This window comes from Plecotus auritus (genome assembly GCF_963455305.1).
Source record: "Plecotus auritus genome assembly, chromosome: 9".
NCBI classification, from domain to species: Eukaryota; Metazoa; Chordata; class Mammalia; order Chiroptera; family Vespertilionidae; genus Plecotus; species Plecotus auritus.
In genome coordinates this window covers 52,491,734-52,503,793 of record NC_137783.1, presented here as the reverse complement: position 1 = coordinate 52,503,793, position 12,060 = coordinate 52,491,734, and the positions used below count along the sequence as shown (strand labels likewise).

Below are 12,060 nucleotides of genomic sequence, written 5' to 3'. Positions count from 1 at the left end.
CCCACGTGTCCCGTGGCCACACCTTCATCTTACCCACTTGTCCCGTGGCCACATCTTCCTCATGTCCTGTCTCTCCCTCCAGGGCTTTGTCCCTCTTTGGAACTCACGTCACCTGGTTGCCTTTCTGATGAACTCAAAGTTATGACTTTGTTACTTATTCAGCCTTCTCTTCTTATTGGGGTAGGAATGATGGTTTTTGCAGCTTTCTACATCCTAAGCAAATGCAGATACCCATACCAATTACTAATACAATAGGGCTATAAGTCATTTAATTGTCTATATGACTTATTTATGTAACATCTGAATTTTTACAAGTACATTTTGGTTTATAAGTAGGAGAAATTAGTATATGTGTATTAGCCAGGGTTTTTCAGAGAAATAGAACCAATATTGGGGGTGGGGGGGAGAGAGAGAATTACTATAAGAAATTGGCTCATACAATTATGGAGGCTGAGAAGTCCCAGGACCTACAGTCAGCAAGTTGAGAGCCAGGACCAGTGGTGTAAGTTCCGGTCCAAGTCCGGAGGACTGAGAACCAGGAGGACCCATGGGGAACTTCAGGTCCAAAAGTCAGCAGGCTCAGGACCCAGGAAGACCTGATGCTTCAGTTCGAGTCCAAAGGAGAGAAAGGTGAGTCCCAGCTCAGCAGGAGGGGTTCCCTTTTTCCTCCTCACTGGCTGACTGCCTGGATGAAGCCCACCCACATTAGGGAGGGCAGCCTGCTTTCTTCAGATTTTAATCTCCCCCAGAAACACCCTCACACACAACCAGAATAATACTTGACTAAGTGTCTGGGCACCTCGTGGCCCAGCCAGGTTAACCATTACAATATAATAATAAATAATAATACTACCATCATAATTCTAAAAGCTGAGACGGATCTGGGGTGCAGAGTGGAACCAAGACTTTCTCTACCTACCCTGTTCCAGTGGACTTTGAACATGGACCTGAATTCTGGCCCCATTTCTCACTCACTGAGAAATTCTCTCCATCATGGGCCCACCCAAGCCAGACCCTCCTCCGTGATGGCAAAGGAACAGCTGAGACTCCTCCCTCACATGCAGCCCACGGCGGAGGCAGTGGCAGCTGCCCTTGGGGCTATAGAGGGCACAGTTGCCTCCATCTGAGAGTGATGACTCCTCAGGTGAGGCATCTTTATAAGTGGAGGGTCTTACTCAGACCTTCAGAGCATCCAGCAAGTATGTGCCCAGAAGTAAACAATGACTCGAGCGGTGAGCCATGACCTTCCTTTCAATCTTGCCTCTCTGGCCTACACGCACATAGTCTCACTTTAGCAGAATTGTTATTTTAAAATTTAGATTCCTAGATGCCACCCTAGAAATTTGTATTCAGCAGGTGTCAGGGGCGGCCTGGGGATCTGCATTATTCATCAGCCCCCGCGATTCTGGGAGCTTTGCTTAGCCCTTACCAGCCCGAGAAACATCGGTGGACATTGCTCATCCCAGCTCAGCATCCCACAGAGCCCCGGGGCTATGAAATTCTCCGTTCTCACCCCTGCTACACTAGGAAATTAGACACAAAAAGTAAATCTTGTATGATTCCATTGACAAAAAAGTCCTAGAGGAAGCAAAATTAATCTCTCATTCAGTAGCAGCCTCGGAGGGCCAGGAAGGTCCCTTTCCAGAAAGATGGAAATGTCCTATAATTTGAGTGGTGGTTCCTTAGTGTATGAATTTGTCAAAAGTCATCGACTATACACTTAAAATGTGTAAAGTTTACTGTAAGCAAACGATGCAATGAAGTCATTGTGAAATGTCTGAGAAAAATGTGATTCCAGATATTTACACACGTGTTTACACAGCACCACGTGATTAATTTCTGAGAGCATGTTCTTGACTCACTGCCCCTTCATGCCTAAGGGACCTCACGCCAGCAGTAAGTCAGTGTCCTCCCTGTTTACTTAGGTTTCTGCTCATATAAGACGAGGCTCCGGCTCCTGTGCATGGTGCTGGGAAGGGAGCTGTGTAAATGGCCCCTTTTTCAGGAAATTGTTTAGGAAATCCCTGCATACTGGCCCTGTCCCCATACATCAGACTCCCCTGGATGGACACACCACACACCGAGACCACCTCAGAAATCACCACGCGCCAGGTCACACCTCAAGGGCGGGGCACTCCTCAAACTTGTTAACAGCACCTCTGCCTCCCTAGTCCCTGGGGGTCAAGGGGAAACTGCAGGGACTGAAACTGTGACCTCAGATGTGTGTGACCTGATGATAGAGGCCTGTGCATTCTGAAAAGCCTCAGACAGAACCTGCCTCGGGACTGGCGGGTCTGGAGTCCCAGCCCCTGCTCTGCCTGGTGACTCACAGGCTCCCCTTGGGCAATCATGACTCCTACTCATCTATAAAATGTGAGACTGGGTGAGCAATTACCAATTATTATTATTCAGCTCAAATTTCCATTCTTCAAATGAAATTCTTGCAGAGCCCCAATAACAAAAAATTTGGGAGAACCTGGTTGAAAATGGGGTTCAGGAGCCCCTCCTCTTCTCTCCCCACTGTTCTACTTTGAGGACCCCTAAGGCTCTCATTATTTAAAAACTGCTGGGTGGGCTGAGCTCCCAACTCATGCAGCTGAACTCTGACTTCATGGAAACTCTCCATGACACCACATGACCCAATCCAGCCATGATTCCAGTGACCGTGTCAACCTGTGACGCCACAAAACCTGACTCACAACCCCATCCTCCCAGTGACCCAATCCAGCCACTGACCTCAAGATGACTATAAGGACATGTGACCACATATAATCTGACCCAGGGAACCCCAGTGTGAAACAATTCCTTTCACACTATGAATAAAATGTGATTATTCCATTGTGTGGACTGTGCCACAGCTGGCTGATGAGGGACGCTCTTAGTCTTCCTCTTACTCCCTAGTCTGCCTCCCCTGTGGATTCAGAAACACCTAGAAGCTATTCCAAATGTAAATGGTACATCTCAGATAGTGGAGTCCATGCCTAACCTTAGATGATTGAGCCTTCCCCTCTAAAATCCTGACACACGCAAGTATCATCCTTGCCTCTCCGAGTGCTTGCTAAGATGTGCCACGCTCTGCATGCATCCATCGGACCCTCACCCGGTGGTTAGCGCTACTGTTCCCCTGTGAACTGAGGAAAACTGAGGCTGTCACCAAGGGCAGCTGGCATGCTGGGTGGAAGCAGTGCTCCTGGAAAGGCTGTGGGTGCTGATATCTGAGCCCATTCCTTCACCTGTAAAACAGGAAGGCAGTAACAACCTCATGGTGGCTGGGGTGACTGACAGTCCATGGAAACGCCCTCGGCATAGCAGCAGACACAGGGTAACTCAATAAAGGCGGGTCACACACACAGTCTTTATAGAAAATAGGGTTTATTTTTCACATTTAAGGAGAACACAAATACATGTCACTGAAGTCTACTATACACATAATCAGTAGATTCAAATTACTGATTAAATTATTAAATAGACAAACCAAAGCCCACCAGGAAATACACACTTTCTCCGAGCCCACGGCACTCATGGGCTGTTTCCGGTTTCCACCCAAGGGTTCACATCGACTAGGCTCAGCTCGCAATGGCCTGGTTCCCAGGTTCATCTACTTCCGCCCCACGGACTCTCCTCAGAAACAGCAGCAAGCTGCCAGGATTCACAGGGGCTGGGCCAGGCCTGGGCCATGAGACCCTTCAGAGAAGCCCTGCCTGCGTTCCAGAGGCCACGCGCTGGAGGTCTGTGGCCGGGGCCACCTCACAGCATGGAGTCGTTAGTGTCACAGCTTCATCTCCAGGTAGTCTTGTTAACTAAATTATTCCAGGAAGATATTATTATAGACATTCACAGCCTTTTTTTTTTTTTCTGCAGCATCTGGCTTTCCCCCTTGATCAAGGAAAAGGCAGAAATCAGAACTCATCACCACCCCCCTAATGTCCAAGGCACGTGTGTACTTGGGCTAGACAGCTACAACCGATGCCTGATGAGGAGTAGTGACATGATGTCCACAATGGGGGCCCAGACAGGGTCCTGAAGGACGGGCACTGAGGAAGCAGCCTGGGGGCCCAGGGAGCTCTGATGTCCGAGATGCCTCCCTCAAGCACTTGGTGATGGAGCAAGCACAGGCAACTCTGCGGGGCGCCTCCACCGGGAGCCCGAGGCAGCCACCTGGTGAGTCAGCACCCAGGTGCAGCTGCTGCAGGCCTAGCACCCTGGCCACAGGGGTTAGCTCAACTGGCCGCAGTCCGTGATGACAATCTTCTTGGACGTCTTCCCACTCTTGGAGCCATAGGATTCTATTTTCTTCACAACATCCATGCCCTCTTTGACGTGGCCAAACACAACATGTTTGCCATCCAACCTGTGAGGACAGGTGAGCCAGGTGGACAGAAGCAAGAGTAGTGCAATGTCAGCCAACATCATGGTCACCTGCTCATGGCACAATCTACCAGAAACAGCCATTCTGAAAGGGACGCACACTGAGAAGTGGGAGCTGCTCCCAATGCTCCTGGTATCAACCAGCCTTGCTGAGCTCCCCGAGTACAGCGAAGGATGCCTCCCTCCAGGGCTCCACATGTGTGACCGGGCCTGGTAACCTCACCCAGGAAAAGGGAGTTATTCTTGCTCTGCTCAGAATATTGAATAAAAGGTCTGTGGTAAATGGGACTATTTTAAGTCATGAGGTGAGAGCCAAGGTAACAAGTGTGTGAGACTGAGTCCTGAGCAGTCCTCAACCTGACAGAGTTCCGAGAATCTAAAGAGCAGCTTTGTCCAGCGCCAGCAGGGCCACGGCCAGTCAGCCAAGGGCAGAACTGCAGGGCCCAGTAAGGGTTCCATAGAGGAGCCAAGAGCAGGCAGAGCCAGTAACCACCTGCCCAGCCCGACAACCAGGCCCTTCTGGCTTGGAGGCTGGAGACAACTAGTATCTACCCTCACTCAGGTCTCCCCAAAGTCCTCAGAAATGGTCTTTAGTAAGTCTCAGCCCTTGGCCAGCTGTTGTCCCCTCCACCCCAGATGCCCCAGGGCTGGGACACAAGGGTCTTTGGCAGAGAAACGCATCCCTTGCTGGGAAGACGTCCCTAAAATCCATAGGCATGTGGAAAAAAGGGCTCCAAGGGGCTGGGCTGCCTGCAGGCCTCTGCTCATGCCTGATGAAAACGGGGTGACACCCACACGTCTACCACAGTGGTTCCCAAGTGCACTCCACGGTCCAGATAAGCCTGGGGGACAACAGCTTACACCGGGCAAGTGGGGACGGCTTCTAGGACAGGCCACCTTGAGGTCTGATATGTTCCGCAGCACTTCCCAAATGTACTTTGTATGTGTGTGCAAAACACACTGAGAAAATTCCAGCTGACAGCAAGAGTTGCAAAAACCACCCATATTCTCCTTCAATCCTCTCAGGAACTTCCTCTTTCTCTCAAACAGATGCACAGCCCCGGAGGGCTACTGTCCCAGAGCAGACAGTCCAGCCCCAAACTACCTTCCTCCCAAAGCACACAACCCCTCCTCCACTGCAAGGCTGCCCCTCATGCTTGGAGCCAGAAACGGGAACTCACCAGTCTGTCTTGATGGTGCAAATGAAGAACTGGGAGCCGTTGGTGTTGGGGCCTGCGTTTGCCATGGACAGGACACCTGAGAAACAGGCAGGGGTGAGCCACGCTGCCCCAGAAGCATCTCACCTGGATGTCACTCAAAAGAGCAGATGACTCAAACGACATCAAGGACACTTGAGTCAGAAGAGGACCAGGCCCCTAGGACGAGCAGCTCCCGGCCGCCCTCCAGAGGAAGGAGAGGGCTGGGAAGCTCTCAGGTAGAGCCAGAGCAGGACCCACCGACTCTAGGCTTCTCACAAAGTACCTTGGGTCTTAGAGATGACACAATGCTGAGGTTTGGCTAGAAGGCCCTCTCCCTTACCACGTTCCCAAAGGATAATTGGTTTTTAAGTGGAGAGCTCAGAAGGAAAAAGCTCTAGGCAAAACCAGCAAACTGAGCACTGAAGGAAGGCGCACGATCCGACAGAGCTATCAGGGGTCACACTGCAGCCTCCAGGCCTGCTGGGCATGGCAGAGGCTGGGTCAAAGCTTGGGCACTCGGACCAGGGAACGCGGCCCCCACTCACCTGGCCCCACGTGCTTCAGTGTGAAGTTCTCATCAGGAAAGCGGCTTCCGTAGATGGACTTCCCCCCTGTGCCGTTGTGGTTGGTGAAGTCGCCAGCCTGTAGCACAGAGCACCTTCTGAGTGACTGCCAGACGGCAGGGGGGCATTGCTACAGCGCTGGGGAGCCCCTCGCTCACCAGCCACCACCCCCGGCACCCCCAGAAACCACCCACCCACCAGGCCCACCCGCTGGAAGCCTTAGGCAAAGGGGTCAAAAACATTCAATTATATAAGGACTAATAAAATAATAAGGAAAATAAGCAAAAGTAAAATAAGCTTCAATATTTTCTGACAATAACTATCCTGATCTCCGAATGACTCACTTTTTGTCTGAGCAAGTTTTTAAACGACCCTCCAAGGATTTAACAACCAAGGACAGGATTCTTACTGACCCAGACTTTTCTACCCACAACTCTTAAGAGGATAAACAGGGAGGTGTCCAGGGACCTGATCCCAGGTCTGGAATGTGGGGAGCAGCAGCTGGCACAGAGCCAGTTCCCATGCTGACCCCCTCCCTGTCCCAGTCTTTCCCTGGCTTCCCTGTGCCTTTGCAAGGACGGGTCCCCTCCTCAGGCTTGCTGCCATTTTTCCGAGAGGGGATCTTCTCAGGTCACAGGGGTAACCTGGCCAGCCCAGTTGAAGCATCCACAAATGCCAATAAGGGTCCCCAAAGAGGGATGATTAAACCTTGGCCTGGGCCCCGCAGTGCGGCCACCTCAGGCCGAGAGCCTCCAGCTTTGGAAGTCCCCGCCTTGTCTGCCGCTGTTCAGAGAAGACACTAGCCCGGCTTGGGACACCCATCGCAGCTCCTGGGAGCCTCTGAAGCAGAAAGCTACAGGGCCTGGCCAAGCCTGTCCCATGCCACAGCCTCTCTGCCCCTCCTGTGGGCTACTTTACCACATTAGCAAGCACAGCTCCAACCCACTGCCCTCGCTACCATATGATTACAGCCCCCAGGGCAGAGGGACTTCCATGGCCCTGCCTCTGGGTTCGCTGGCTCAGGACACAGCCCCCTGCCCTAGAAGGGTCTGACCCAACAGAGGACAATCCCCACGGAAGCACAGGTCCTGACCCCTAGGAAGTCCTTGGTGTCGACAGCTACCCTAAAATCTGACACAGCAATACTAACGCCTCTGACAAATGGGCAGGACACATGACTAAAGAACACATTCATCCAACTGAGAGATGCTCTTCTCTGGAAATAGAAGCTCCAAGCCCAGACCTGCGCATTCCTGTTAGTGCTCTCCCTCCTTTCTCTTCCTCTTCTCCCATGCCACGGACTCGTGACACACAGGGGCACCCTCAGACTATATACACTAGTCCTCTAAGCCTTAAGATCCACCTCCCACGCACGTCCATACTCAATGCCAGTGCTCCCTCCACAGGCTCAACTTTCCCAACGCAGCTGGGCAGGGCCACCCTGCCACTTGCCCTGTTGCTTAACTTCTGGGGCAGGAAGGGCTGTGGCAGCGTAGACAGGTTCCAGCCTCCCAGGGTGAGAGGCCAGGAGAGTAATTACAGTTGCCCTCTATTCAGAATTTTCCAAGCACCAGGCACATGCTCGCCCATCACCCCTCAGAACACTGCTGTGAAGTGGTCCCCATTATCCCCTTACAGAGGAGGACCCTGAGCAGTGAGGCCACAGTACCTGGCACATGAAGGACGGAATCACTCTGTGAAACGTGGAGCCTTTGTAGCCAAAGCCCTTCTCCCCGGTACACAGGGCCCGGAAGTTCTCTGAGGGTGCAAGGGAGAGACAGGTCAGCAGGCCAGGCCTCAACTCAGCCCCAAGGGTGGTACTTCCTTCCAGCCAGCATCCCCTCGAACACCCCAGGCAAGCAGGGCATGGAATACCCTAGCCCGCCCCAAGCCTGCTCTGGCTGTGACCTGGGACATGTCATCTCCTTCTCTGATCTCAGTGGCAAAGCAAACAATCCTCACTGTTCCAGCACCAGGTCAGCGGGGTAGGGAGTTCAAGGTTGTGAGCCACCAGCCTGTCACATTGGACACCACGAGGGAGGAAGTTGTCCCAGGGAAATTTACATGTGCCCTCTATTGATACTGAGGCTGCTACCAGACAGGTGGGCAGGGCCAACACTGAGCCCCAAGAGGGGAAGCAGGTTGCCCCAGGTGCACAGTGGCTGAGCCACACATGGAACTCCCATCTGATCCTGCGTGTGCTTGCCCAGACCCCTCCTGGCAGCCCACCCACCTGGCCTTGCCCCTCCCTTACCTGCTGTCTTTGGGACAACATCTGCCTTCAGCTATAAGGAGAGAGGAGGGATGAGAGAAGATGGTTAGTCCATAGGCAGGTGAAGGAAGGAACCTCCTCACACCCAACCTCCACAGAGGCCAGGGAGACTGAGAAATCACCATGTGCCATTCCATTCCTGTTACTCCCAGCGCCGTGTAGGAGGCAGCCTAAGCAACTATCATTTTTGCCAGCTGCTTCCTGAATCCAAGGCTGGGAGGAGGCAGCCTCGGTTTCCTAATGTGTCAGGAGAGACCACAGGGCCATCCTGGCTTGCTTCCCTGGGGAAGAGCTACCACATACAGCTGGGCCCAAAGCATCAGCCTCAGGGCCCGGGAGGAGCCAGTCCACGCTTCTCAAAGCACAGATGGGAAAGTGAGGCTCAGAAAGAGGCAAGAGGGGTGGGAATAAGAAGAGGATGGAGCCCCAGCCAAGCTGGTCTCCCTGTCTCGCAGCTTCAAAAGCCACCCTGGCGCCAAACCATGAAAATAAATAGGAGCAGGAATGGTGATCTCCATGTTCCAGCAGAGAAAGCTGAGTTTTAACTTGAGCCCCCTTTGCTCAAATAGGGCCAAGCTTGAAGGTCACACGGAGCTTCTGCTACCTTCCTTCCCGCTGTTACCTTCAGGACTCTTTGCTTCTTACTTTCGTTTTTTTAAAAAAAAAAAACGGCCCAAAGAGTCAGGAGCAGGAACTGACTGGAAGGGTGGCTGGGGTTGGAATTGGGCTCCAGGGACACTGCCCAGACTCAGCATCCGGGGGTCCGCCTGGTGGCTGGAGCCTGCTGCCTGCCCACCCCCACACCACGCGCGAGGCGGTGCTCCTAACCATCTCACTCATTCCCCAGAGCCTGGCGGGGGAGCCCGAAGACGGGGGAGCCCCAAGGCCGAGAAGCCCGAACACAGGAGAGCCCGAAGGCCCGGGAGCCTGCAGGCGGGCCGGATGGGGGCGGGACCGGACCGCGCTCGCCAGGGGCAAAGGCCGCCACGTGCGCGCCCAGGCCGGCCCACCGCGCCATCAGGATCCGGACCCCTGATACCCACCACGCAGTTCTGGTCTAGATTCCGACACTTAGCGTCCTGGGAACCCCTCCACTCACCCCGGGCGGACTAGTGGGCCGGCCCTCACCATCTACGACCTGACCTTGAGCTCTCCCGTCCACACATACCCTTCCCCCCGCCTCCACTTCTCCAAAGTTCCGAGAGGAGAGCGGAGACCAATCCGATGCCCCTTCCTAGAGGTGGGGAAACTGAGGCCAGAGCCGGGAGTCGGAAGCAAGGGCACCCACAGAGCCGGGCACAGCGCCGGTCGGGGGTGCAGGGCTCTCCTGAGGACGTCCCCCACCGCAGTGTGCCGCGGTCCGGTCGTGGCCTCACCTCCAGCACCACTCGGCCGAGCGGCTGCCCGTCGGCGCCCACGTCCAGGTACACTAGCGGGTTGCCGGCCCAAGTGGAGGGGTCGCGGGCGCCGCCGCCGCTACAGGTGCGGGCCGCGGGGAGGCGCAGCGGCAAGGAGCGCGGGACAGGGCGCAGGCTGAGCAGTCGGGAGCCGCAACGCAGCGCCAGCATAGCGACGCGGGTCGATGGGGTCGGGACGGGAGATTCCGGTGCAGGCGGAGGAAACGGTCGCGAAGGTCACGCGCAACCGGGAGGTAGAGTCCCTCGCCGCTGCGCGCTGCCTTTATTGGCCCGGCAGGCTCGTGGCCCCGCCTCCGCCCCGCCCCGCCCCGCCCCCTCCGGGCCTGTCCGCGGGCGACCCCTGCCGGCCTCTGTGGGTAACGCAGCCGACTGGTGGGGCGGCAGAGCTTGACATCCTTTGAATTTCACCAGGGTAAGAGACCTGAGGACAGGTACGACCTCGCAGAAAGGGGACCAGTTCCATTTTGTGAGGGGACCAGTTCCATTTTGTGAGGGTCCCCATAGATTAACTTTAAAAAGGGAACAAATGTTAAAACGTGGTTAACTCCAAAATATGAGCATCTGTATGTTTTTATCTGACTGTAACAAATGTCTACATTTGTATAGGGCGCCCCCCTTCCCTGCCCGCCCCCTTCACCCCCATAGGCCCTGCAGACATAGACCAAGGGAAATAGTGGCACTGAGAGTCAGTCAAAGAAAGGTGGCTTGAGAGGCGGATTAGAGTGAGGAGTGGCAGGAGGAGACAGCTCCACGGTGACCAAGAGGCTTGTCCTGCCCGCAGATGCTTCTAGAGGTCAGATCTTCCTGCAAAACTGGAAACTGCCTGGGCCTGTCATGCCCCCACAGGCCCCCAGCCCCGCACCAGGACTGGGTCTGACTCCGCTGTATAAGTGAGTGGACTGGAGGAATAAATGAACAACACACACGTTTTCTGCGCATCCTGCAGCCCTCCCATCCCTCTCTGTCTCACAGCAGCACCCAAGTTCATAACTTTTCACCTGGGTCTGTGGTCTCAGGGTCTTTGTACATTGCCTCTTTATCCTCTGCCCCCCTCCCACTCCCACTTGCCCCAAAACAGACCTCCCGTGGACTGCATAGGGGTCACTGCATAGGGAGTGCAGGGAAAAGTGAAAAAGCAAGACAGGAAGAGACAGGGAACTGAGTGGGAAGAACTGCAGGGTGTGGGATTGACCCCACATGCTGAGGTGGACTTCACAGAGGCCTCGAGGCATGGGAGGCCCACAGCAAGTGATTAACAGGCAAGGGTCCTAGGAGAGCATCTGTACCCTCCAGATGGGAAACTGAGGCCCAGAGAGAGGAAAGCACTGTCCAGGGTTGGGAAAACCCTGGAGTTCCCGCCACCAGCCTGTGCCAGTCCTCTCAGACCTCTCTGGGACTCGGGTTCCTCTCTGAAGAATAAGAATAAGGGTGTGATGATAATCCTTACTTTGCCTTTTTCCGATCTGTTCCAAGGATAAAATGAATGAGAGAGAGAGGAGTCTGTCACCTGTTAAGGACTATGCCACCAGGGATGGGCAGAGTCTAAACAGTTTTTGCTCAGGGTTTGGGGCTTAAACAGCAATGGGTCTCCGTTGCAGGGGCTCAGAAGTCTGAGGGGCCAGAGAAGTGTGTGGTAGCCGGACTTGGAGCCAGGTGGACTTGAGCTAGAACCAACTCTGGGCTTTCCTGCCAGACTGAACCAAGGGGTTGGGCAGCAAAATGCTGACCCAAGCAACGTCATGAGGGCAGAGCAGAGTGTCCTAGCCGTGTGAGAATGTTAGTTCGGGCCTTTTATGGAAGTCTACAGTCCCCTTGTCTGTATTCCTGGTTGAGGAGGACTCTGTCACTCAGTGAAGCCCCAGCTCTCCAGGTCAGCTCAGGACAGGGCCTCACTCTTTCCTGGGAAATGCCTCCCCCTTTCTCACAATTGTGACCTGAAGGGGGAGCCCACTGACTCCCTGCCCCACCTGGGCCGCCCCCCCCACCCGACCCTGGTTCATCTCCCAGGTTACCCCATATCAGTGCCTACTGTAAATTTGAAAGGGGAAGAGAGGAATCACCCCATGCATCAGTTTCAGGCCCTCAGCTGACCCAGCCCTAGTGGTACCGCTTGTCCCTCAAGCCTGCTCCTGGAGGGCCTCAGTTTATCTCCACCCACTGAAGCATGAGCAGCCCTACTTGGGGAGAGCTGCCTTCATTCACTTGGAATCTGTCTGACTCCAAGATCAGGTATGTCAAGG

At 54.3% G+C, this 12,060-nt stretch overlaps 1 protein-coding gene across 1 annotated transcript; it reads right to left on the bottom strand.

Moving 5' to 3' along the window:
* Positions 1-3,358: 3,358 nt before the first annotated feature.
* On the bottom strand, positions 3,359-10,120 carry PPIF (peptidylprolyl isomerase F). Its single transcript, XM_080641979.1, has 6 exons — positions 9,779-10,120; positions 8,385-8,415; positions 7,800-7,888; positions 6,113-6,209; positions 5,550-5,625; positions 3,359-4,351 (listed from the first exon to the last, which is right to left on the bottom strand). The coding sequence occupies exons 1-6, from the start codon at positions 9,968-9,970 to the stop codon at positions 4,216-4,218; spliced, it is 621 nt and encodes a 206-aa protein (XP_080498105.1). The 5' UTR covers positions 9,971-10,120; the 3' UTR covers positions 3,359-4,215.
* Between the last annotated feature and the right edge of the window lie 1,940 nt (positions 10,121-12,060).

Excerpts from the sequence above, each read along its gene's own strand:
- PPIF (XM_080641979.1), bottom strand. The coding sequence starts at position 9,970 with ATGCTGGCGCTGCGTTGCGGCTCCCGACTGCTCAGCCTGCGCCCTGTC. Across the intron at positions 8,416-9,778 it reads TCGGCCGAGTGGTGCTGGAG|CTGAAGGCAGATGTTGTCCC; the intron begins GTGAGGCCACGA and ends CTCTCCTTATAG. Across the intron at positions 7,889-8,384 it reads TGTTGTCCCAAAGACAGCAG|AGAACTTCCGGGCCCTGTGT; the intron begins GTAAGGGAGGGG and ends TTGCACCCTCAG.